The 27,696-nt window shown below is 47.6% G+C and overlaps 1 protein-coding gene across 34 annotated transcripts in view; it reads right to left on the reverse strand.

Annotated features, from left to right (window-relative positions):
* The window catches only part of ZMYND8 (zinc finger MYND-type containing 8), a 148,831-nt gene that overhangs the window by 113,553 nt on the left and 7,582 nt on the right, over positions 1-27,696 (reverse strand). For 32 of the 34 annotated variants that reach the window (XM_021920969.2, XM_017944736.3, XM_017944731.3 and 29 more), the window contains one exon: positions 25,551-25,621. In XM_021920969.2, the coding sequence (XP_021776661.1) occupies positions 25,551-25,621 (71 nt within the window). Of the gene's footprint in view, positions 1-25,550; positions 25,622-25,711; positions 26,611-27,696 lie in introns of those variants that run through there. The other 2 variants (XM_021920970.2, XM_021920968.2) reach the window with 1 other exon arrangement.

Below are 27,696 nucleotides of genomic sequence, written 5' to 3' on the forward strand. Positions count from 1 at the left end.
CTACCGTGAGGCTGAGGTCGGAGAGGCGGCGCGAAGTAGCAGAGCTGCATGAAGGAGATTTAATATCGTATTTCAGTTTGGCGCACAGACGCAGCACTCGCCCCGCCAAAAACAAAACAAATATCATCAATTTATTTAAAAACTCACCAGCACTTTTTGAAACAGAGTCTCACTCTGTCACCCAGGCTGGAGTGCAGCGGCACAATCTCGGCTCATTTGCAACCTCAGCCTCCCAGGCTCAGGAGATCCTCCTGTCTCAGCCTCCCAAGTAGCTAGGACTACAGGCACAGGTCACCATGCCCGGCCAATTTTTGTATTTTTTGTAGAGACAGGGTCTCGCCATGTTGCCCAGACTGGTCTCAAACTCCAGAGCTCAAGCAATCCTTCTGCCTCAGCCTCCCAAAGTGCTGGGATTACAGGTGTGACCAACCCACCTCGCCCAGCCTCCCCATTTCATTGATAAGGTAACTAAATCCCAGAGAAAAACAGGCTCATGGTAAAGCGGCTATTAAGTACAGAATGATTGAGAAACTGATTACAGATGGACAAACCGCTGAACAGGAAAAATATCAGGAGTCTGTGAATACACCTAGCAGGTGTGAGGGTAGACAGGGAAATATTCCTCTATTTCCTTTGCAGAAGGGTTTCATGTAGTTCACAGCTATTGTTTATGGAGAAGCTACGAACTGTCCCAAGAATCCCAAGAGGTTGGGATGGCATTTCTTTTTTTTTTTTCTTTCTTTTTTTTGGCAGAGTCTCGCTCTGTCTCCAGGCTGGAGTGCAGTGGGGCGATCTTGGCTCACTGTGACCTCTACCTCCCAGGTTCAAACGATTCCCCTGCCTCAGTCTCCAAAGTAGCTGGGACTACAGGTGCATGCCACCATACCTGTTTCACCATGTCGGCCAGGATGGTCTCTATCTCCTAACCTCATGATTCCCCTGCCTCGGCCTTCCAAAGTGCTGGGATTACAGGCGTGAGCCACCACATCCAACGAGGATGGCATTTCTGTACCCATTTTATCAGTGAGGCTCAGAGAGGCAGTCATTTATGTGCTCCAAGGCAAGTAGATCGATGCAGCACACCCCACCGCCATCACTCCAAAGCCCTTCACTATACAGGTCAACTGTCTCTCCTAGGCTTGTAAGTGCCACCTGGTAATTCTCCATCATAAAGGGCATGCTTGGCATTGGCCAATTTCAACACAGCATTGTCGTTCAGTGTGTGGGCTCTGGAGTCAGACTACTAGGTCTGAATCCAAGTGCTGGCACCTGCCAGCTGTGTGACTTTGGGCAAGTTTCTTAGCCTCTCTGTGACTCAGTCATTCAGTTGGAACTATTAGGCTCTTCCCAAAAGGATTGTGAGGATTAAATGAAATAATGCATACAAAGTGAAAGGCATCTGGCACATCAAAGCACCATACTTTATTACCATTATTCTCCTGGGGGAAAGGAGAAGCTAGGGCACAGAAAAAGGCAATAACCGAGAAATTTCAAACTCATTTCCCCCAATTTTTCTTTTTTTTTGGTGGCGGGGGGGCAGGGTCTCAATCTGTCAGCCAGGCTGGAGTACAGTGGCACAATCATGGCTCACTGCAGCCTCGACCTCCCAGATTCCAGTGATCCTCCCAACTCAGCCTCCCAAGTAGCTAAGACCACAGGTATGCAATACCACACCCAGCTATTTGTTTTTCTTTCTTTTTTTTTTCTTTTTTTTTTTTTTGTAGAGATGGGATCTCCTAGTCTCAAACTTCTGGCCTCCAGTGATCCTTCCACCTCAGCCTCTCAAAGTGCTAGCATTACAGGCATGAGCCATTGCACCTGGCCCCCAAATCTTTCTGTACCTTCAGACTACCTCTTCCAAGCCTGTTTTCAAAAAGGGTTCGCTGATAAGAAACACAAACGTTTACAATAAACCCCCTCAGGCTGTCAGGAATTCAAGGAAGCCAGGCTCAAAATCCCTCTAGGGCTTAGAACTTCCTTAAAAATCAACGCAGAATTCTCCAGGTGGCCCACAATCCCAGCCCCACCCACCCCCACTGACCTTCCCCCAGGGCTCCTCCAACTGCACTCCCCTCTCCACTCAAATGAGGCTCATCAAGCCAGGGAGAGAGCTGGTCCGGACTCACATGGCTGTGTGTCTTTCAACAGGTTACTTCACCTCTCTGAGCCTCAGATTCCTAGTCATCTGACAAGTGTTATTAAGAATGCCAAACCTGGCCGGGCATGGTGGCTCACACCTGTAATCCCGACACTTTGGGGGACCGAGGCTGGTGGATCACGAAGTCAAGAGATCGAGACCATCCTGGCCAACATGGTGAAACCCCGTCTCTATTAAAAATACAAAAATTAGCTGGGCGTGGTGGTGGACGCCTGTAATCCCAGCTACTCGGGAGGCTGAGGCAGGAGAATCACTTGAACCCAGGAGGCGGAGGTTGCCATGAGCCGAGATAGAGCCATTGGACTCCAACCTGGGCGCCAGAGCAAGACTCCATCTCAAAAAAAAAAAAAAAGAATGCCAAACCTTGACCAGGCGCAGTGTCTCACGTCTGTAATCCCAGCACTTTGGGAGGCCAAGACAGGCGGATCACCTGAAGTCAGGAGTTCGAGACCAGACAGGCCAACATGGTGAAACCCCCGTCTCTACTAAAAAATACAAAAAATTAGCCAGGCATGGTGGTGGGTGCCTGTAATCCCAGCTACTCAGGAGGCTGAGGCAGGAGAATCGCTTGAACCTGGAAGGCGGAGGCTGCAGTGAGCCAAAATCGAGCCACTGCACTCCAGCCTGGGCAACAAGAGCGAAACTCTGTCTCAAAAAATACAAAAATAAATAAAACCTAAATAAGACAGTGCACTCCCTGCTTAAAACCCTCCAAGGAGCTTACTGTAGGCAACTAATGTCTTCTGAAGACCTACAGTGCCCCTGGTGACCTGGTGCTGCCCACCTTCTCTCCTTCATTCACTCAGCTCCAACCCCAATGGCCTCCTTTCCGCTCCTCAGACAAGCCAAGCTCCTTCGCATGTGGCTGGTCCCTTCATCTATAATGTTCTGTGCCCAGTCCTCTCCATAGTTGCCACTTCATCTTTTGGCTCACTGCCCTAGAGAGGCCTTCTCTGACCACCCCAGCCTCCAGCCTCCAGGCTCCTTATTATATAATCCTGAAGTTGTTTTTTTTCCCTTTATTACACTCATACATAGCTGAAAATTACTTTTTTTTTTTTTTTTTTAAGAAGGAGTCTCGCTCTGTTGCCCAGGCTGGAGTACAATGGTGCGTTCTCGGCTCACTGCAACCTCTGCCTCCCGGGTTCAAGCCATTCTCCTGCCTCAGCGTCTCGAGTAGCTAGGACTACAGGCGTGCGCCACCACACCCAGCTAATTTTTGTATTTTTGGTAGAGATGGGGTTTCACCGTGTTTGCCAGGCTGGTCTCAAACTCCTCACCTCAGGTGATTCACCCACCTCGGCCTCCCAAAGTACTGGGATTAAAGCATGAGCCACCACCACACCTGGCCCATAGCTGAAAATTATCAAAAATTATTTTCCTCTTTTGCTGGTTCACTGCTCTGTTGTGTCTCTCCTCCAGAGTGTGAACCCAGTCTCAGCTTGACAAACTCAATCTCAGCTTATCCATCCTTCTTTGCTGTATCCCAGCGCCAGGCCCATGGCCTGGCTCAGAAGTGCCCCAAAGTACATATTGGACCGACTAACTGAGTGACTGTACAGGGTTAACAAAGCCCTAAGGTGGGCCAGTCAACCTGACTCACAGCAAATTCCAGTTTTTCTTCCCCAGTCTCAGAATTTCTTCCAGCAAATCAGGAAGGCAGCAGGGTGGCAAAGTCAACAGGCAAGATTACACAAATGGGAGCCTGGTCATGTCAGCCTCTGAAAGGGACCCCAGAACAGGACATTCCCCTTTCAACAGGTACTCAGTCATTCTCTTGCCTAAAGAACCCATTTCCCCGAAAAGTAGGGGAGCAAGTAAATATGTATAACTTGAATGGGATGGGGCCATTCAGCTAAATGCAATTACTGAAAAAATCAAAGGGGGATATCTCAGGAGGTTTTCTAAGACAACCAGTTTCCTCGTTCTCCCAATAATTCTTTTTTCGTTATGTTTTGCTTTTTTTCTGAGACGGAGTTTCGTTCTTGTTGCTCAGGCTGGAGTGCAATGGCACAATCTCCACCTCCTGGTTCAAGCAATTCTCCTGCCTCAGCCTCCTGAGTACGGGATTACAGGCACATGCCACCACACCCAGCTAATTGTATTTTATTTTATTTATTTATTTATTTATTTATTTGAGACGAAGTCTTGCATGTGGCCCAGGCTAGAGTGTAATGGCGCAGTCTCGGCTCACTGAAACCTCTGCCTCCCAAGTTCAAGCGATTCTCCTGCCTCAGCCTCTTGAGTAGCTGGGATTACGGGTGCCCGCTACCATGCCCGGCTAATTTTTGTATTTTTCAGTAGAGATGGGGTTTCGCCACGTTGCCCAGGCTGGTCTCGAACTCCGCACCTCAGGTGATCCGCCTGCCTTGGCCTCCCAAACAGCTGGGATTACAGGCATGAGCCACCATGCCCAGCCTCCCAGTTACTCTTGAGGAGGGCTATTGTTTCAGAATTATTTAACAGTTCAAAAAATAAAAATAAAAGAGGCATGACTTTCTCCAGGGAAAACATATTCCCTTCTAGGAGACCCACCACTGAGATGGCCATTTAACCAAACCTTCAGTCTTGGTTCTGGGCCTTTTTTCTTATACGTCTGAGTCTGAGGATCTCTTTTTCCAAAACCTACACAGATCCTCAGTCTCCCTCTGGGTTCTCCAAGCCTGCCCCTGCTACGAAAAGCAAGGATCAGATACAGGTACTAATCTATGTGCAGACAGGCTCAGCCTCGACTGGGAAAAGCAAAAAATTATTTTTCAAGTTCATCTTCCCTGCATCCCATGGACATGAGTCAAGAGAAATTCAATCTGCTCCTTCCTGTCTCCATCTAGTTCCCTCGGGCTTCTTGGAGTGTTAGCATCTCACCAGGCATAAGATGGGTCTAGATTTTCAAGGATACATATTTGTCTTACAATACAGTCCCTCGGCTCTTACCAACTGCTACTGTATCTGGTCCCAAGTCAAGAAACAGCAACCTGGTTTGAAATGACCGTACCCAAACTTGAAGTCTGAGGATGGGGAGTTATGGGAGGGTCATTAAGGAGGTAGGGCACAAACCCAGGTCAGCCTTATTAGAAGACAGCACTACTTATAGCTGATGCAATGAACCGGTGATCTGGAAAAGAAGCGATCAGTGGCCAGGAAACCAGTCAGTCTCCCTAGTAGCTGGAATTACAGGCATGTACCACCACGCCTGGCTAATTTTGTATTTTTAGTACAGATGGGGTTTCACCATGTTGGCCAGGCTGGTCTCGAACTCCTGACCACCTGCCTCAGCCTCCCAAAATGCTGGGATTACAGACGTAAGCCACTGCCTTTAGAATAAGGTCATTCACAGATGAAACAAGGGGTTACAGAAAAAATAAGCCGGGCACAGTGGCTCATACCTGTAATCCCAGTACTTTGGGAGGCCAAGGCAGGCAGATCATTTGAAGTCAGGGGTTTGAGACCAGCCTGGTCAGCATGGGGAAACCCCGTCTCTACTAAAAATACAAAAATATTAGCCAGGTGTGTTGGCACACAGCTGTAGTCCCAGCTACTCGGGCGGCTGAGGCAGGAGAATTGCTAGAATCCAGGAGGCAGAGGTTGCATTGAGCGGAGATTGTGCCACTGCACTCCAGCCTGGGTAGCAGAGTAAGACTCAAAAAAGAAAGAAAAGAAAAATCACAAGATCCCTCCACATAGGACCCCCTGTTTCCACATGGAACAATCCTCCTGCCTGCCCACTTTGGGTAGAACTCTAGAATCCCTGTTTGCCAAGGTCTCCATTATTCTTAACTTTCAGATAATTAAATCTATAACTTATTGATTTTTTGTTTGTTTGTTTTTCCGGAAACAAGGTCTTGCTCTGTCACCCAGGCTGGAGTGCAGTGATGCAATCACGGCTCACTGCACCCTTGACCTCCTGGGCTCAAGTGATGCTCCAGCCTCAGCCTCCCACGTAGCTGAGGCTACAAGTGGGTGCCACCAAGCTCAGCAATTTTTTTTTATTTTAGAGATGGGGTCTCACTATGTTGCCCAGGCTGGTCTTGAACTCCTGGGCTCAAGTGATTCTCCTGCCTTGGCCTCCCAAAATGCTGCGACTACAGGCGTGAGCTACCATGCCTACCCCAGATCAATAAATCTAACCTTGAAAGGCCCTTAAAGGGTCTAACAGGACAGGGGAAGCAGAGAAAAATAATAAGGTAAAGAGAGGGGTCAGAGACAAGGGATGTTTTGCTAGGATGGCCAGGTTCTAGAAAGTTCAACCCTGTTATACAGGTATTGCATAAGTTTTTTGACATTTTTATAAGCATGGGGAGGGTAGTATAGACAAAAACATATCAAACTGTTATCACTGGTTACCTGGGCAGGAGAAGACTTTTAGCTTTTTCTTTGTACACTTTGGCTTGTTGTCAAGGAGATACACTGATTTTTATCATTTAAAAGGAAAATCCAATAAACCTTAACCCCTACCCGCCCCCTGCCACCCCGCAAAAACTTAATTCGTTTCTTTTTTTTGAGACAGAGTCTCACTCTGTTGCCCAAGCTGGAGTGCAGTGGCATGATCTAAGCTCAATGTCTCCCAGGTTCTCTGGGATCTCTGTCTCCCAGGTGCAAGCGATTCTCCTGCCTCAGCCTCCCAAGTAGCTGGGATTACAGGCGTGTGCCACCACACCCAGCTAATTTTTGTATTTTCACCATGTTGGCCAGGCTGGTCTTGAACTCCTGACCTCAGGTAATGCACCCACCTCGGCCTCCCAAAGTGCTGGGATTCCAGGCGTGAGCCACCGCGCCTAGACAAGTTTGTTTCCAGTTACTGGAAGAGATCCTTCATTCACAAAGCATTTAATGGGCACTACCATGAAATGCCAGTCCCTTGTTAGTCTAAAGAGGTGAGAGTTATTTGGTCTATCAGTCTAGAAGAGACACACAGGTAAATGAAGAATTACGGTAAAGCATGTTGAAGGGTGGAGGGAGGACTGCCCAGCTCCCTGACATATCCTGAGGAACTTTACCCCCGTCAGGTCTAGGTGCCAAGGGGGCCTGGCAAAAAGGGAGTTCAGCAGGGCCTGGATAAAAAACACTAACTTGCAAAGATAGAAAGAGGACTGCGTTCTCTGCAAAACTTTTCAAAGAATACGCAAGCTCAGGAGGCAATGACCAAGCAAAACTTAAACTCAATAATCATGCGTGGAACATGTTCAGTGCTGTGTCCCCTGGCGACGTAGCTTCACCTGCAGCATTCAGCACAGCACGCACAACAAATCCATTAATCTACTAAGGCTATGGAACAGTGTGATCCAATCAAGCTTGCTCAAATGATGGCAATGTTCTTGATCTGTTCTCTATCAGTGCTGTCTAATAACAGCAGCCTCTAACCACCTGTGGCTGTCAGGCACTTGACGCGTGGCCAGGGCAGCTGAGGAATGAACTGTATTTTGTTAATGTAATTTTTTTTTTTTTTGGAGACGGAGTTTCACTCTTATGCCCAGGCTGGAGTGCAATGGCATGATCTCGGCTCACCGCAACCTTCTCCTCCCGAGTTCAAGTGATTCTCCAGCCTCATCCTCCTGAGTAGCTAGGATTACAGGCATGCACCACCATGCCTAACTAATTTTGTATTTTTAGTAGAGACGGAGTTTCTCCATGTCGGTCAGGCTGGTCTCAAACTCCGACCTCAGGTGATCCACCCGCCTTGCCCTCCCAAAGTGCTGGGGTTTACAGGTATGAGCCTGGCTTGTTAACGTAAATTTAAAGAGCCACGTACAGCTAGTGGCTACTGTGTTGGCTGGCACAGCTGCAGAAGCTTAATATTAAGACAAAGAAGCACGCCTGGCAGGCGAGCAGGACACTGCGGAATCATCCACTCATCCCAATTTGCCTCTAGGGACTGAGCAGCTGAATTCAAGGCACCTGATGCACAGAAATGTGACTATGGATTTGCCTTTCATTCCTCCTTTAGTCTAGCTTGGCAGTTGTTAACCCTTCAGTATGCATACAAATTTCTGATCAAAGCTGAATACTTTCACGGGCAATTCAAGGTACTTTGAAGAGTGATTTTTGACTTTGTAACCTAAAAGAACTTCTCCGTGGGAGACTGTAAATAAAGGGGTCAGGCCAAGAGAGGGCCTGGCTGTCCTGGTCCTCACGAAGGTCAGTCTGGAAGGCAGTGCCAAGTGTGTCTCAGCAAGGTGCACATCACAGGACTCTCACAGGGCCGGGCAGGCTGTCCAGGAGAGACAGATGCTGCAGGGCCCCTGCAGTGCAGTGGCAAGATCATAGCTCACTGCAGCCTCCACCTTCTGGGTTCAAGCTATCCTCCCATCTCAGCCTCCCAAGGAGCTGGGTCTGCAGAGACAAGCCATCGTGCCTGGCTTTTTTTTTTTTTTTTTTTTTTTAGGAACAGGGTCTTGCCACTTTGCCCAGGTTGGTCTCGAACTCCTGGGCTTAAGCTATCCTCCTGCCTCGGCCTCCCAAAGTGCTGGGATTACAGGCGTGAGACACCATGCCCCTAAGGCTGTGTTCTTAAGGAGCCACTGCAAATGTAAAGGAGAGTGGGACAATCTGACTTGTGTTTTAGAAGGCGCCCATTAGAAGTTATACTAATATTTCAGAAAGGAAAGAAACCGGGGGAAGAGGCCATTTCAAAGAGTACTATATCCCTAGAGGGAATAGAAAGGCCACCAGTGGCTTTGCAGAGAACAGACACTTGAGCTGGGTAATTATTTCCAGGCACTGGATTAATGCGGAAAACAAAGCCATCCTCTCTAGTCGAAAGGCTGCTTTTACTTCAGTCTCTAGGATAGAAGTTCTACCCATCTGATAGACAGAGCCAAGTCATTCGTTCATTCAAAAAAATATTTATTATACGCTTACCAGCAGCAGGCAAGGTGGCAGTAAAACAGGATGAACAAAAACGAAAGGCAGAACTCTAGCTCATTTTGAGCCTTAAAACTGATGGGGAGTAAGGAGAGGAAGGCGAGAAGGGGACCTTCAAAGTATGAGCAAAGGCCCTGAGGCCATAAATGGCTCTCTGATGGATCTGCACAGTGTGGTTGGAGTAGAGAGAAGGGGAACACCGAGAGAATGGAACACGGAGAGAACGCAGACTAGCAAGATGGGCAGAGGCCAGCATAGGAGGGTTTTGGGATTGTGAATCTAAAAGCCAAGGAGAAAACACTTAAGAGTTTAAAGTAGGAAGGGATAGCCAGGAAGATGTTCTTTTCAAAAGACTGGGAGGGTGGGACAGATGGAGACACTGAGAACAACTACAAGGCCACCGTAGTTCAATGGTGATAGGTTGGTTGAAGTGGAGTGACATGTAGGATACGATATTCTTAGAAAATGACACAAAAGGGCAAAGAACAGAAAAATGGGGAATGAGTCCGTATCTCTGGGGGTGAAGATGTGAAATATCTCATGGACGTCTTGAGTAACAGACGCCCATGAACAGGCAAGGCGGTCAGGTAGGCAGCTGGCCCTCTGCACCATGACTCAGAAGCAATCTAGGTTGGAAACATAAATGTCTGAGTCATAAAACTCCAGATGTGGGCAAGATCACCCAGAGAAGGAATATGCTAGGGGAGACAAGGACAGTGCCAAGCTTTCAGCGACTCCAGCATTTAATGGCCGGAGAGAGGAGGAGAAGGTGCCAGGGAAATAGAAGGAAAATCAGAACTGTGGTGGCAAAGAAGGCAAAGGAAGAGAGTGTCCACAAGAATAATCAGCATCTCCGGTACTGCAGAGACAGTGCGGCAGATGAGGATGGAAAACCTCCCCTGGAAAAGGCAACACAGAGTCTCCAGGAAGCTCAGTGGGGATGTGAATGTGGAAGGTCAGGGTGGAAGCCACATTGGAGCCGGCAGAACAAAGACATAAATACAGACGCTTCTAAGAAGTTTGGCTTGCTGGACACAGTGGCTCACACCTATAATCCCAGCACTTTGGGAGGCTGAGGCAGGCGGATCATGAGGTCAGGAGTTCAAGACCAGCCTGATCAACATGGTGAAACCCCGTCTCTATTAAAAATACAAAAACTAGCCGGGCATGGTGACGCGCACCTATAATCCCAGCTACTCAGGAGGCTGAGGCAGGAGAATCGCTTGAACCCAGGAGGCAGAGGTTGCAGTGAGCTGAGATTGCACCACTGCACTCCAGCCTGAGCAACAGAGTGAGACTCCATCTCAAAAAAAAAAAGTTTGGTTTTGAAGAAAGAGTACAGAAATACGGCAGTTGCCATAGTAAGAAAGATGTGGGGGTCAAGACGGCAGAGAGGGGAGACAAGTGCCTTTAAAAGTCTGTGAGTCCAAGCATGGTGGCTCACACCTATAATCCCAGTACGTTGGCAGGCCAAGGCAGGAGGATCACTTGAGCCCACCATTGCACTCCAGCCTGGGCAACACTGTGAGACCCCATCAGAAAGTAAGGCGGGCAGCACTTTGGGAGGCTGAGGGAGGCAGATCACTTGAGGTCAGGAGTTTGAGACCAGCCTGGCCAACATGGTGAAACTCCGTCTCTATTAAAAATACATGGCAGGGCATGGTGGCTTATGCCAGTAACCCCAACACTTTGGGAGGCCGAGGTGGGTGCATCACATCAAGAGATTGAGACCATCCAGGCCAACATGGTGAAACCTCGTCTCTACTAAAAAAATATAAAAATTAGCTGGGCATGGTGGCACGTGCCTATAGTCCCAGCTCCTCGGGAGACTGAAATCGCTTGAACCTGGGAGGCAAAGGTCGCAGTGACCCGAGATAGTGCCACTGCACTCCAGCCTGGTGACAGAGTGAGACTCCGTTTCAAAAAAAAGAAAAATACAAAAATTAGCTGGGCGTGATGGTGCTCACCTGTAGTCCCAGCTACTCGGGAGGCTGAGGCAGGAGAATCGCTTGAACCAGGAGGCAGAGGGGTGCAGTGAGCTGAGATTGCACCACTGCACTCCAGTGTGGGTATAAAAGTGAGACCCCCATCTCAAAAAAAAAAAGAGAAAAAAAAAGGAAATTAAGGATGGGAAGGAGGGAGGGAGGAATGAATAAATAAATAAATAGGTATCTAATATACCTAATCTAGGGAACACCATAGCTTAGCCTAGCCTACTTTAAATGTGCTCAGAACAGTTAAGAGTTGGGCAAAATCTGCCGGGCGTGGTGGCTCAAGCCTGTAATCCCAGCACTTTGGGAGGCCGAGGCGGGCGGATCACGAGGTCAGGAGATCGAGACCATCCTGGCTAACATGGTGAAACCCCGTCTCTACTAAAAATACAAAAAACTAGCCGGGCGTGGTGGCGGGCGCCTGTAGTCCCAGCTACTCGGAGGCTGAGGCAGGAGAATGGCCTGAACCTGGGAGGCGGAGCTTGCAGTGAGCCGAGATCGCGCCACTGCACTCCAGCCTGGGTGACACAGCGCGAGACTCCGTCTCAAAAAAAAAAAAAAAAAAAAAAGAGTTGGGCAAAATCATCTAATGCAAAGCCTACTGTATAATAGTATTGACTCATGTAATTTATGGAATACCATAATGAAAGTGAAAACAGAATAGTCGTATAGATTGTTTGTTTATCCTTGTGATCATGTGGCTGACTGGGAGGTGCCTGGCACCCCAAGAGTCTCATACTGATGCTAGCCAGAGAAAAGATCAAAAATCCAAAATGCCAAGTACTGTTTGTACTGAAAGTATCACTTCTGCACCATTGTAAGTCAGGGACAGTCTGTACTGATGATCTATGCTACAAGAATGTGGATGAGCCTTGACAACATTATTCAAAGTGAAAGAACTCAGACCAAAAGGTCACATACTGTATGATTCCATTTATATGAAATGTCTAGCATAAGCAAATCCACAGGCACAGAAAGTAGACTGGTACTTGCCAGGCACTGGGGTAAGCGGGGAATGGGAAGTGACTGCTAATGAGTATGAAGTTTCTTACTGGGGGTGATGAAAATCTACAACTGATTGTGATGTTGGCTGCACAACTCTGTGAAAAAAACAACCAAAAAAAAAATACATACATATATATATTTTAGACAGAGTCTTGTTCTGTCATCCAGGCTGGAGTGCCGTGGCGCAATCTTGGCTCACTGCAACCTCCACCTCCCGCGTTCGCATTCAAGCAATTCTCCCGCCTCAGCCTCATGAGTAGCTGGGATTACAGGCGCGCCACCACACCCAGCTAATTTTTTGTATTTTTAGTAGAGACAGGGTTTCACCATGTCGGTCAGGCTGATCCGAAGTCCTGACCTCAGGTGATCCACCCGCCTCGGCCTCCAAAAGTGCTGGGATTACAGGCGTCAGCCACCACACCCGGCCTCCGTGAAAATATATTAAAAACCATAAAACTATTCACTTTAAATGGATAACTGGGCCAGGGGTGGTGGCTCACAATGATAATCCCAGCACTTTGGGAGGCCAATACAGGAGGATCGCTTGAGCCCAGGAGTTCAAGACCAGCGTGGGCAACATGGTGAAACCTCATCTCTACAAAAAAACAAAAATTAGCCAGGGGTGATAGTACACGCCTGTAGTCCCAGCTACTCGGGAGGCTGCGGTGGGAGGATCGCTTAAGCCCAGGAAATCAAAGCTGCAGTGAGCCAAGATCACCCCACTGCACTCCAGCTTGGGCGACAGAGAGAGACCCTGTCTCAAACAAACAAAATTAAGGAGAATTGTATGGTATGTGAATTATATGTCAATAAAGGTTTTGGTTTTTTTTTTTAAGTCTGTAAAGTGCTGGATCTTTAGGTTCCCAGGAAAGCCCAGGATAGGTGAGGGAAGTCACAGGAAGCTGAAGGGGGCTTATTATCATTCCACTCACCCCCCCCACCGCCATGACACCTGGTCTTTCCAAACTGATAACCTCAAGTCATTGGTAAAGGATCCATTACCAATGGAGAACAATGAAGGAATGACTATTTTAAACTCTCAGGCAATAAAAAGTACCCAGATCTCTCAAAGGCCTCAGCCCTGATACTCTTACTCTACAGGCATTTAGAGAAGAAAAAGAAGAGATGGTTCTTTTTAAACTAAGCTTGAAACGGTCGATTTTAGATCACAGTCTTCTAGAATAATAATAGCCACATAAACATATAACGTGGGTCATGCTTCAAAAATGGGGCCAACACAAGGTTTGCATGAGTGAACCACAAAGCTAAATTGCACAGACACTGCCGACAGGATTCCTTGAACAGATGCACAGTAGAGACGATGCTGGCCAAGAGAAGGTAGATGATTTCTCATTTGCAAAACCATCATCAGACATCTTCAGAGTTCTGGGATATTTTAGACCTTGTTAGGAGAGGAACAATCTGGTAGTCATCTAACTCACAAATAAATTCTTTCCACTGCACAGTACATGGATGGCACTTCTTGGGCTGTCGGAGATAGAGAGGAGCCAAAATACAGTTAAAAATACTGATGCTCATTTTTTGAAAGAAAAATTCTCAGCACTTCTGCATCGCGCTGTGATTTAAAAGTGTTTGTGGTTATATTTTCTGAAAGAGTTTCCTTGAAAAATGACAGAAGGTCTCTATCTCACAGCCGTCCTCATAAACAATCCCTTTGTGAAAATCTTAATTTACATACAACAGTGAGAACAAGGATCCTGTGCTAATTAAGGTCTGGGGCTGGTTAGCAAATTGCTATAATTGTATATTCTCTAGCATCCTGTCTCTGAAAACACATCCATACCCCGGCAAATCTCAGCAAGAATGATACTGTTCAAGATTTTAATATCTTGGGCTTCCTTCCGCTGCATCTGTGCGTGTTTCCAAGTCTTTCATTCCCTTGTGCCGGTGACATTACACAGACATTTTTAAAAATGGTTTCAGCTTTGGCAGGCTGGCATCCACACACCACAAGCATTACCACAAAACGCACACATGGCAGGATCAAGACGCAAGCAGCCCAAACAGGGGAGCCTTTGTATGGAGACGTGAATTCAACCCGCAGAGTACATCATTTCTCAGGCTGCAAATCCCTGGTCTTCAAGGCGCTTGTTCTGACTCACACATGGTGAGGCCAAATTCTGCAATGAATTGTGCCATGGCCAGTGTCGCACAGGGAATGCAAAATGACAGCCCTCGGCTTCTTCTGACCCAGAAATGTGTTTTGTTGGGTTCACACATGATCTTTAGAGAAGCCAGTCTACATACACCACATTTCTAAATCAGGCAGTTTTACAGGGGAAAAGAAAATCCCAGCTAGCCACAGCGGGTGATATTCCTGCTGGTCAGCAATCAGATGGAGGCACCCTCCCCACTTTGGCACACTCTCCCATTCACCAAAGCTTCCCTTCCCCCTGCATCCCCAGATGCCAGCCACAATCACTGATCTACCTGTTGGGCCCCTTCAGGCATTTGACTTGCAACCCTTGGAATACAGGTCATGGTTAAGTACAAAGGTTTGAAATCTAGGGACCTTAAACACTCTTACCAAAAAAAAAAAAAGGTTTAAAATCTAGAGACCGTAAACACTCTTATCAAAAAAAAAAAAAAGGTTTAAAAACCAAAGGGCAGGGTGTGGTGGCTCACGCTTGTAACCCTAGCATTTTGGAAGGCCGAGGTAGGTAGATCCCTCGAGCCCATGAGTTCAAGACCAGCCTGGGCAACACAGCAATAACCCATCTATATAATTAATAAATAAAGATAAAACCTGACCCTAGTTCCATCCCTACTTTGACACTTCCTTAATTCATATGAGCCTCAGTTTCCTTAACTGTAAAATGGGAATGACACACCCACATCATGGAATTAGTATGAGAATTAAATGAAGTAATTTGCATATCATGCCATGAAGTACTCAGAAAATATCAGCCACGCAAACACACCTGGCATCGAGATGGCACTTCCCATTCATGTAGGAGCATCTTTCAGCAGGATCATTACCCTCGGACACAAATGTCAACCTGACATCCTGAAAGCTCCAAAACTTCGTCTCCTGAGAGCTAAAACGCTCTACTAAATGCCAAGGCTGGCATAATGGCAATGACTGGCTTGGGAATTACTCAGTTAATAAGTGAGTACATGTCAAGGGGAGAGGGGCGTAAAAATTGAAATTCAGTTAGAGAAACTGAAAGGTCACAGGGACTAGATGTAGGAATAGGACTGAGGAATTGCGCACCAATTACTGTCAGTTTCTTTTTTTTTTTTTTTGAGACGGAGTCTCGCTCTGTCACCCAGGCTGGACTGCAGTGGCCGGATCTCAGCTCACTGCAAGCTCCGCCTCCCAGGTTCACGCCATTCTCCGGCCTCAGCCTCCCGAGTAGCTGGGACTACAGGCGCCCGCCACCTCGCCCGGCTAGTTTTTTTTTGTATTTCTTAATAGAGACGGGGTTTCACCGTGTTAGCCAGGATGGTCTCGATCTCCTGACCTCGTGATCCGCCCGTCTCGGCCTCCCAAAGTGCTGGGATTACAGGCTTGAGCCACCGCGCCCGGCCTACTGTCAGTTTCTAAGTTTCCCAAGGAGAGGACGGCTCAGCGCCTGTTTTCTAACTGCAAGTAGAGAAAAACACGTTGCCAGGTTCATAAGATGGTAGAGGGGTCACCTTATCTCCTTTTGAGGAGCCAACTCTTTCCCAGTGGGGACAGCGTTGGTGGGTCCAGGGGTCCAGGATATTAGCCCTTCCCTGGCCAGAGGGCAGAGACGTGCACGTGGACTTTGCGCTATTGTCCCTGAGGAGGCTCCGGGCTGGCTCTACTCCTGAGAGCGGCCTGGACCTCCAGCCTTCCCACCAATGCCGTGGGAGCAGCTTCACACCAACAGACCACCTGCAGTCCATCCCTTTCCTGCTCAGAACCGAAGGACCCTGACCCGGGCTATGTCATGGGGGAACAGAGTCCCTCAACTTCCCAAGAAAAGCAGGCTGGAGGGGAAAAAAAACATGTTCACTGAGCCTGGAGATCATCCCACTGTGGACGATGAGATCACTGAGACTGAACAAAAGATAAGGCTTCATCCCGGTCAGCTTCACAGAATCGTATTTTCACCATGTAGACTTCAGCTCTGGGAACCTCAGCAACCCCAATCATAACCCCAGGCCTTTGCATATTAAGCCAAGTGGCTCCACACAAAGGTGCGCCAGAAACAGAAGCTACCACCACCAAATGCCACAAGAGCTCGGTTTCACATACTGACAATCACCCCAGGGAATCTTTGGGGAAAGTTCTCCCTCAAAACAGGGTGACCCCTTCCCCTCAATGATTCCCTACCAAAGCAAGAATTCCCAAGCACCTGAGAAAATTCTTCCAAATACCTGCAGAATAGCTTCTTCAAATGTTGCAGAGGCCAACAGGACAGGAAGCTTGCAGGGAAGTGCAAAGCACCGGACTAGATGGAAAGAAGCTAATTCCTATCTGGTCCCGAGCCTGCCTGCTGGGCAACCCTACACAATTCTTTCCTTTTTTTTTTTTTTCTGGGACAGAGTCTCGCTCTGTCGCCCAGGCTGGAGTGCAGTGGTGCGATCTCGGCTCACTGCAAGTTCCATCTCCCGGGTTCACGTTATTCTCCTGCCCCAGCCTCCTGAGTAGCTGGGACTACAGGTGCCCATCACCACGCCCGGCTAATTTTTTGTATTTTTAGTAGAGACGGGGTTTCACCATGTTGGCCAAGATGGTCTCGATCTCCTGACCTCATGATCCGCCCGCCTCGGCCTCCCAAAGTGCTGGGATTACAGGCGTGAGCCACCGCGCCCGGCCCACAATTCTTCACTGTGCCCCCTCTGAGCAGGGGGTCTTCCGGGCATGGTTTCCTCATCTGCCTCCAGACCTTCTTCCTAGAGGCTGCAAGTGGGGGAAACGGCAGAACACAGTCATTCTCACCACCTGACAGACCTAGCAATAAAAATTCACTGTCTCTAAGTTGATGCAAATCAGCTAACATTTTTGAGCAGCCACCCTGTCCCAGGAACCATTCTGAGTACTCTATCTGTGTAAGAAAAGTTCATCTTAGCCATAACCTTCTATCTTTATCATCTCCATTTACAAAAGGAAACTTAGCCACAAGTAATAACTCAGCTAGAAAGGGGGCAAGACAGAACCAGGAAATCTGGCTCTAGAAGCCAGGTGTTTTTTGTTGTTTTTTTTGTGAGATGGAGTCTCACTCTGTCACCTAGGCTGGAGTGCAGTGGCATGATCTCAGCTCACTGCAACTTCTGCCTCCTGGTTTCCAGCGATTCCCCTGCCTCAGCGTCCTGAGTAGCTGAGATTACAGGTGCCCACCACTATGCCCGGCTAATTTTCTATTTTTTGTGGAGATGGGGTTTCGCCATATCAGCCAGGCTGGTCTCAAACTCCTGACCTCATGATCCGCCCGCATTGGCCTCCTAAAGTGCTGGGATTACAGGCGTAAGTCACCCAGTCAGAAGACAGGTGTTTTAAATGTCAATGGCACCGGCCTCTCAAATCAAAGGCATGGTGGTCCAGGTGGTCCAGGTGTGCTTAAAGAGGGAACTTGAAACCATGGTGCGCACTTACAGTCCCAGCTACTCGGGAGGCTGAGGCAGCAGAATCGCTCAAGCCCAGGATTTAGAGGCTGTAGTGTACTATGATGACAAGAGCACTGCACTGCAGCCGGGGCAACTCAATGAGATTGCACGTATTTTGGGGAAAAAAAAAAAAAAACAAAGGCCAGGGGCGCGGTGGCTCACATCTGTAATCCCAGCACTTTGGGAGGCTGAGGCGAGTGGATCACCTGAGATCAGGAGTTTGAGATCGGTCTGGCCAACATGGTGAAACCCCATCACTACTAAAAATACAAAAATTAGCCGAGCGTGGCAGCGCATGCCCCAGTTACTCAGGAGGCTGAGGCAGGAGAATCACTTGAACCCAGGAAATGAAGGCTGCAGCGAGCCAAGGTCGAGCCACTGCACCCCAGCCTAGGCAACAGAGCAAGACTCTGTCTCAAAAAATATTTTTTTAATGTAAAAAAAAAAAATACAGCGGCCGGCATTCTAGCAGAGTAACAAATAAGAAAATACAAAGTGAGGACAAAGGCTATAAACAAAATCAGAGTGACGGAGGAACCCTCTGGATGCTGGAAATGTTTAATTATCTTGATCTGGGTCATGGTCCCACGAGCGTGAACGTGTGTTAAAGTTCATCAGACTGTACACTGTAGATCAGGTTAAAATGTACCACAAAATAGTAAACGAACGGTGGACAGTAGAAGCCAGCCTTCTCACTGTTGGATTAGGACGTTACAGAGAACCAGGGAAGAAGGCTAGAATGATCCATGCGGTAATGGGAAAAGGTCGAACTAGAGAATGAACTCATGTTTAGCTGATATAGACACAGATGGACACATGTAAAAATGTTTACACAGTATGTGTATATATCCTTCTTTGTTGTCCACTGAGAGAATCTAGAAGCAAGGTGGCTCACAGCTATAATCCCAACACTTTGGGAGGAGGCCGAGGCAGGCAGATCACTCAAGGTCAGGAGTTCGAGACCAGCCTGGCTAACATGGCAAAACCCCATCTCTACTAAAAATTAAAAAATTAACCAGGCATGGTGGTGCACACCTATAGTCCCAGCTACTTGGAAGGCTGGGGCAGGAGAATTGCTTGAACCTGGGAGGCAGGGGTTGCAGTGAGCTGAGAGTATGCCACTGCACTCCAGCCTGGGCGACACAGTGAGACTCCATCTCAAAAAAAAAAAAGAGAGAGAGAGAATCTAGAACAAAGACATTCCAGTAGCAATGAGCACAACTGGCCAGGTGCAGTGGTTCATGCCTGTAATCCCAGCACTTTGGGAGGCCAAGGCAGGAGAATCAGAAGGTCAGGAGTTCGAGACCAGCCTGGCCAACAGAGTGAAACCCCATCTCTACTAAAAATACAAAAATTAGCCAGGTGTGGTGGTGCACACCTGTAGTCCCAGCTACTCAGGAGGCTGAGGCAGGAGAATCATTTGAAACCAGGAGGCAGAGGTTGCAATGAGCCAAGATCGTGTGCCACTGCACTCCAGCCTGGGCAACAGAGGGAAACTCCATCTCAAAGACAAACAAACAAAATAAAAAATGAGCACACTTAGTGCCCAGATCTTGGCTTCTAATATTATTTTTTTTTTTTTTTTTTTTTTTTTTGAGACGGAGTCTCGCGCTGTGTCACCCAGGCTGGAGTGCAGTGGCGCGATCTCGGCTCACTGCAAGCTCCGCCTCCCAGGTTCACGCCATTCTCCTGCCTCAGCCTCCGAGTAGCTGGGACTACAGTCGCCCGCCACCACGCCCGGCTAGTTTTTTGTATTTTTAGTAGAGACGGGGTTTCACCATGTTAGCCAGGATGGTCTCGATCTCCTGACCTCATGATCCACCCGCCTCGGCCTCCCAAAGTGCTGGGATTACAGGCTTGAGCCACCGCACCCGGCCTGGCTTCTAATATTATTCTCCAATAAAAGAAACCAGGATCCACCGGGTGCGGTGGCTCACACCTGTAATCCCAGCACTCTGGGAAGCCGAGGCAGGTGGATTGCCTGAGGTCAGGAGTTCGAGACCAGTCTAGCCAACGTGGGGAAACCCCTTCTGTGCTAAAAATACAAAAAAATTAGCCAGGCATGGTGGCACGCGCCTGTAACCCCAGGTACTCGGGAGGCTGGGGCAGAGGAATTGCTTGAACCTGGGATGTGGAGGTTCCAGTGAGGTGAGATCATACCACTGTACTCCAGGCTCCGCGACAGAGCAAGACTACATCTCAAAAAAAAAAAAAAAAAAGGAAAGAAAGCAAGCAAGCAAGCAAGAAAGAAAGAGAGAAGTAAAGAGAAAGAAAGAAAGCAGGATCCATAGAGAAATGGATGATTTTAGGGCTGAGGCAAAGACATACAAAACCAGCCTGGAGCATCTTATAGTGCCAGAAGGCAAGAAAGTGCTCAATAATGGCTGGGCTCGGTGGCTCAAGCCTGTAATCCCAGCACTTTGGGAGGCCGAGGCTGGCGGATCACAACGTCAGGCGATTGAGACCATCCTGGCTAACACGGTGAAACTCCATCTCTACTACAAATACAAAAAATTAGCCGGGCGTGGTGGCGGGCGCCTGTAGTCTCAGCTACTCGGGAGGCTAGGCAGGAGAATGGCGTGAACCTGGGAGGCGGAGCTTGCAGTGAGCTGAGATTGTGCCATTGCACTCCAGCCTGGGTGACAGAGCAAGACTCCGTCTCAAAAAAAAAAAAGAAAAGAAAAAAGCAAGTGCTCAATAAATAAATAGGCTGGCCTGGCATGGTGGTTCACACCTATAACCCTATAGGAGGCCAAAGTGATAGGATCACTTGAGCCTGGGAAATTCAAAACCAGCCTGGGCAACACAGCGAGACTCCATCTCTACAAATAAAAAGAACAAAAAAAAGCCAACTGTGGTGATGCATGCCTGTGGTTCCAGCTACTGGGGAGGCTGAGGCAAGAGGACTGCTTAAGCCCAGCAGGTCAAGGCTGCAATAAGCTGTGATTGCACCACTGCACTCTAGCCTGGGCAGCAGAACGAGGCTGTCTCAAACGAACAAATAAACCCCACAACGATGGAGTCTGTCAAGGGGACACAAGAGCCAACAGAAAGAGCTCCCAACTGCCAAAGCTGGAATTATTTGAGCAATAAAATAAATAAGTAGTACTGGATTACAATCCACAGTATAAAGTAACCATCCCAGAGTCCACACTGATAGAGATAAATGACTGAATAAATACATAAGGGAGAAGAGACCAATACCCCATACAGAAGAATTCTAAATTTTTATTTTTTTATTTTATTTTATTTTTTATTTATTTATTTTTTTTGAGACAGAGTCTCACTGTCACCCAGGCTGGAGTGCAGTAGTGGAATCTCGGCTCACTGCAACCTCCGCCTCTTGGGTTCAAGTGATTTTTCTGCATCAGTCTCCCAAGTAGCTGGGATTATATAGGCATACGATGTTTGTATTTTTAGTAGAGATGGAATTTTGCCATGTTGGCCAGGCTGGTCTCCAACTCCTGGCCTCAAGTGATCTGCCCACCTCGGCCTCCCAAAGTGCTGGGATTACAGGCATGAGCCACCACGCCCGGCCCCGAAATAATTTATGTCAAGCCTCTGCTTTCGAGGAGGTGGAGCATAGCTCTTCACTCTTTAAGTGTGGGTGACACCGTGTGACTTCCTTCCAAAGAGCAAAGGATGGAAAGAGAAGAAAGCTCTGCCACAGCCAGATGGTCATGGTCAACATCAACAATGATAAATCTTTTTTTTCTTTCTTTCTTTTTGAGACAGTCTCATTCTATTTCCCAGACTGGAGTGCAGTGGCACGGTCTTGGCTCACTTCAACCTCCACCTCCACACCCTCCACCCTGGGTTCAAGTGATTATCCTGCCTCCGCCTCCCAAGTAGTTAGGACGAGAGGTGCCTGCCACCACACCCAGCTAATTTTTACATTTTTAGTAGAGGCGGGGTTTCACCATGTTGGCCAGGCTGGTCTCAAACTCTTGACCTCAGATGATCCTCCCGCCTTGGCCTCTCAAAGTCCTGGGATTACAGGTGTGAGCCACTGCGCTGGGCCAACAGTGATAGCTCTTATTAATAACACATACCCTTGATGTGATATGATGAAAATGGCATTTTACCCTATGTAGTCTTCTTCCTCCCCAAAACCCATAATCACTGTTTACCAGTCTAATCACGAGAAGCACATCATAAAAATCCCAACTGAGAGGACATCTACAAAATGCCTGACCAGTATTCCTGAAAACCGGTAAGTTCAACAAAAACAAGAAAAGTCTAAGAAACTGTCACAGCCAACAGGAGCCCAGGCAGACAACTAAATGTAACAAGGAATCCTGAGTGGGATTCTAGAACAGAAAATGGACTTTCGTGGAAAACCGAAGGAAATCTGAATAAGGGATAGCCTTTAGTTGGTAATAACATATCAAAATTGATGCATTATTTGTGACAATTACACCACACTAGTGTATGATGTTAATAGTAGAAGAAATTGTGTGTGTGGAGCCAGGGGCTAACATGGGAACTCTTGGCACTATCCTCAAAATTTCTCTGGAAATCTAATACTACTCTCACATTAAAAGTTCATTTTAAAAACATAGAAAATTGGCCAGACATGGTGGCACGTGCCTATAATCCCAGCACTTTGGGAAGTCAAAGAGAGAGGATCACTTGAGGCCAAGAGTTTCAGACCAGCCTGGGCAACCCACCGCGACCTCATCTGTACAAAAAAAAATTTTTTTTAATTAGCCAGGTGAGGTGGCGTGCACCTGTAGTCCCAGATACTCAGGAGGCGGAGGTGGGAAGATAGCTTGAGCCCAGGAGATTGAGGCTACAGTGAGCTATGAGCCCAGGAGATCAAGGATACAGTGAGCTATGATCATACCAGTGCACTCTAGCCAGGACAATGGAATAAGACGTTGTCTTTAAAGAGAAAAAAAAAATATATATATATATATATATATGTATATATAAAAAACAGAAAATGACAAAATGACTCCTTCAGACTAGGTGGCCACCAAAAGCCTCCTTGAGGAGCCACCATCTGAGATAAGTCTGAGATCACAATGAGAAATGGGCAGCCTGCTCCCGGCAAAAGACACACAGGGGCCCCAAGGAAGGAACCAAGAGGAAGGAGGCTAAGGAGCTCAAGTGAAGAAATGGCACAAAGAGAACAGAACGTCACAAAGGAAACAAAGGTAAACAGGGCTGGCCCAGGTAGGCAGGTCACGGTGACTTCAGACCTGAGTGGAAGGGTACTGGAAAGTCATCGGAAGGAGTTAGCAAAACAAGACAGAACCCGATCCACTTTTTTTTTTTTTGAGCCGGAGTCTCGCTCTGTCCCCCAGGCTGGAATGCACAGGCGTGATCTTGGCTCACTGCAACCTCCGCCTCCTAGGTTCAAGCAATTCTCCTGCTTCAGCCTCCCAAGTAACTGGAATTATAGGCACACGCCACCACGCCCAGCTAATTTTTTCATATTTTAGTAGAGACAGGGTTTCACCGTGTTGCCCAGGCTGGTCTCGAACTCCTGAGATCCGGCAATCCACCCGCCTCAGCCTCCCAAAGTGCTAGGATTACAGGTGTGAGCCACCGCACTCAGCCCACTTTTTTTTTTTTTTTTTTTTTTAACAGAGATGGGGTTGTGGGGGGGGGGTCTCATGAAGTTGCCCAGGCTGGTTTGGAACTCCTGGCCTCAACTGATCCTCCCACCTCAGTCTCTGAAGTAGATGGGATGATTGGAATGTGCCACTGTGCCTGACCCCAATTCACGTTTTTGAAGCGTGTTCTGGCTGCTAAGGGGAGAGGATAGGAGTAGGAAAGAAGAGAGAAAGAGACAATGGTCACTCAGCTTGGTCATGCTTGGATAGAATCTAATCCAACACCCCACATCACAAGTACAAAAATGAAGGGACAGAGCCAGTGTCCAAGCCCCCTGGGGAAGGTAAGCAGCAGAACAGGGACAAGACCTCCACCTCCTGGCCCCCTCTCTTCAGTCCCTGTCTCCTGCTGGACCACATTTGATTCTGACCACAACAAGGGGGCTGAGAAGTGGCTGAGAGGCACGTGCTCCTGCAACATCAAAAACACCTCTGCGAGAAGGTACCTTCCTTGCTCTGAAGTCCCTGGTGGCTCAGCTCTCTTCACCATTGATGGATCTGACACCTCCTGCCACCCCGCACAGGCTGGGTCGCGCTGTGATGAGGGGGCAGCAGCCCTCTGCCTCCACCCAGCCTCCTCCTGCTGCTCCCCAGCATAAAGCACCCACCCAGTAAGCCAGGCCTTCCCACCTGGGGTGCCTCCCCTCCTGTGACCACTGCCAGAGACCAGAAGCCAGCTCTCACTTCCCGGGTCCCAGCCTTGACTACTGGACCCCCAACTTTGCCCCAAAATGACATGCTTTCTTTTTTTTTTTTTTTTTTTTTGAGATGGCATCTTGCTCTGTCGCCCAGGCTGGAGCACAGTGGCACTATCTCAGCTCACTGCAACCTCCGCCTCCCGGGCTCAAGTGATTCTCCTGCCTCAACCTCCTAAGTAGCTAGGATTACAGGTGTGTGCCACCATGCCCGGCTAATTTTTGTATTTTAGTAGAGACGGGGGTTTCACCATGTTGGCCAGGCTGGTCTCGAACGCGTGACCTCGTGATCGCCCGCCTTGGCCTCCCAAAGTGCTGGGATTACAGGCATGAGCCACCATGCCCGGCGACACGCTGTCTTAAAACAATCCTCAAAATGCTTTTGGTTTCAGACGCCTTTAGGGAGTCCCTTTGTGCAACACTCTGCAGCCATATGAGAACCTCCTTCCGGTAGTCTGCAGTAACCCTGTCCAGCCTCTTCCTCCCTCCCCATAACCCCCAGTGCAAGGCTGTGTGTTCCAAGCAAGCATACAGTGACTTGTTGAAGGAATGAAAACACCTTGGTACAACCATTAAGTTTGGAGATAAGCCTTTTCATCAACCAAAGATACAAAAAACACTCCAGTAGCTCATTTGTAAAAGCACCCTGAAGGTAAAAGTGAATAACTGCTTCCTTTTGGGAAGCCTCATAAAACCTCTTTCACACAGACCAAATGAAAAGCACCAATCCCTCAATTAGAAGATATTCAGGACTCTACTCTAGGCTTGTGAATAAACGCATAAATTGTGTTTGCCCTAATTTGCTAAATTTTGAACTAAATGCAAACACTGGCCCCGGCATCCCAGCAAGCTCTACATTTGCTTTTTATCTCTAACCCAAGACCACCACTTTCCAATGAAGCAGGCTGACTTCATCCCACTTCTGGGATTCCAAAGAGGCCTGTTGTTAAAATCAGAAAACAAGCGGCATAGGCCGGGCGCGGTGGCTCAAGCCTGTAATCCCAGCACTTTGGGAGGCCGAGACGGGCGGATCACGAGGTCGGGAGATCGAGACCATCCTGGCTAACACGGTGAAACCCCGCCTCCACTAAAAAAATACAAAAAACTAGCCGGGCAAGGTGGCGGGCGCCTGTAGTCCCAGCTACTCAGGAGGCTGAGGCAGGAGAATGGCGTGAACCCGGGAGGCGGAGCTTGCAGTGAGCTGAGATCCGGCCACTGCACTCCAGCCTGGGTGACAGAGCGAGACTCCGTCTCAAAAAAAAAAAAAAAAAAAAAAAAGAAAACAAGCGGCAGCTAGAGGCTCTGGTGGCTTCCAGAACATGCTTTATTTAAACCATGGCTTCTGAAAGTCACCCTGCGAAGAGGTAGCCAGCCACCCTCCGTCACGACACACAGGTAAAATTCACTGTCAGGACACTGACACAGACACCAGGGAAAGAAAACCAAAAGGAGGAGAGTTCTCCATAAATTAGGTTCATCCATCAAAAAATCTTATATCTGAAAATCCAAGAAGAGTTACAACGTCGGCTCAGAGAGCCACACTTCATTGCTCTACAACAACAAAAAGAAATTCCAATTTCCTCCTTAGCTCTAGAATAGATAAACCAAGATTTTTACTCACCTTTGGAGCGAGTAGAGATATCCATGCCCTCTACCACCTCCTGTTCTGTTTTTATTTCCTCTTCAGCCAAGCTGAAACAGAGCAAATTATGTTCATGTTTAGGAAGGCTGAGAACTGGCCCCATGGGGGCAGCTATTGGGAAGTTCTAGCGACAAACCCACCTTAAAGACATTCCCTCATCCTTATCCAGGGCTCGGGGAAGGAAACCCACACCTGATTTCAACAAAGTGTGAAGAGTCCTAAAGGAGTTTTTTAAGACACTAGGTTGGTTGTTTGTTTTTTTTTTTTTTTTAAGTCAAATTACTATTCCAGTTGTCATGCTATTGGGGAATGCAAAAGGCAATTTTTTAGACACACAATTACAACCTACCCCTGTGGGCCAATGAGAACCCAGCCTTCAAATAAACAAGCTTCTCATTGTTAACACAGGGTTCAAAGGCAGGGAGGTTGGAGGTGTTCTGCAGGGTATCCAGAATTCTGATCTCTGAATACTTTAGGGCAAAGATTAAGATTTCCCACACCTCCCCCTAAATCTTACAATTCCCTGATGAGGCAGGAATATGAAAAAAAAAAAAAAAAAAAAGATATAGGTTAAATTACAAAGCAGAAGAATATGCCCAGCTAGAAGCTAAAGACCTGGTCTCAAAACACTGAACCGAGGAGCACTGATTCCAAGAATCAGACCGGGGTCTCCACACTTCCAACACCCTGAATGCTTCCTCTCTACAGCAGGCACGGCTTACTACTGAGTTGTGACTAATTATCCCCCACTACAAAAGTGGAATGAGGAAGGATTATTCAAAAGACAAAGGCTAAGAGTGGAGGGTTGGGGAGAGAAGCAAATAAAGCAAGCCCCTTTGCTGGGAGGGTCTGTCACCCAGAACATTCTCTCTCTCTCTGCTGGAACTGGAGTTGAAAGAGAGCCGGCCATATGAGATCTTCCTCCTACAGAGAACTCACAAGCTAAACCAAAGGAAAAAAAATAGAGTTATGCTTTTCATAGATGCAAATGGTTTGAGGTGCTAGAACTTTCCAAACATTCAGGCTGACACTGAAGCCAGGGATTTACTCCAGAAGCAATTCCATCAGACTGTGGTTCCACAGGAAGAAATGGGTGCATCACCAACTGATATGGCTGGAATTTTCCATTTGGAAGACTCAAAGCCAGGACAGGAAGGAGGCTGGGGAAGAGAGAATGTCCTGCTTGTGTTCCGTGGTCTGGGACTGTGACAACGCAAAAGGCCCAAAAAGACAGCCTCATGTCTCGAACCCTAGTATAAGGGGAAGATTTTAGGAGAGTTCCATGTTAGGAGGAGAGGATTTGGGATGGGAGCTAGATAGAAAGGAAACGATTATAGTTCAGAGTTAAATTATAGGAGCTTGGAGATGAAGAAAGGTAGTTGGTTTTAAATGAGAATATTCACACATTTAGCACTCTGATGCTGAGCCCCGTTAACAATTTCATTTACACAGCATCTGTAAAGAAAGCCTGCGACACAAATCACCAAAGAAACAACCGACATGTTGCCACAAATGGTTTTCATCAGGAGAAAGCAGCCTGCTAAATTTAAACACATCACTTATATGCAATAATACAACGGTGATTTATTGAAGGTGATTTCAGCACTAATGCTTTCTATCCCAACTTAAGGAGAAAACATTCTCAACTCAGAAACACACTCCGCCTGAAACATACACAGGTGGTCCAACTGGATGCTGCTGATGGGTTCTAGCTTGGGGTGACTGGAAATACATCTTAACAAAAAGCCCCATGCAGCCCTCGGAGATGGGTAGACAGTTCACTTCAAAGGAACAAATAGCAACCTTGATCTTTTCTAGCAACTAGAATTCTGTTTCCCTCTCTAGCATGAAGTATGTGAAATTCTAAACTTCTTGAAACTGATCCCATATTTTGAGTAATAGAGAAAACGCTAATCTGTGATCCAACTGAAATCCACAGTGGTGAGGGAAACAATTATGCAGAACTGAGCCCAAAAAACCCACTCGAAGGATTTCTGCAGCGATGAAAACATTCAAAGGTGTATTGATCATGGAGGAAGGCTGCATTCAAGGGAACAATTATTTGGCTTGTAACAGCCTAGAGGAGCTGAATACTTCAGGCAGGAATGCTGCTGAGAGACAAGGA

Source organism: Papio anubis, chromosome 16 (assembly GCF_008728515.1).
Source record: "Papio anubis isolate 15944 chromosome 16, Panubis1.0, whole genome shotgun sequence".
In the NCBI taxonomy this organism is placed as follows: Eukaryota; Metazoa; Chordata; class Mammalia; order Primates; family Cercopithecidae; genus Papio; species Papio anubis.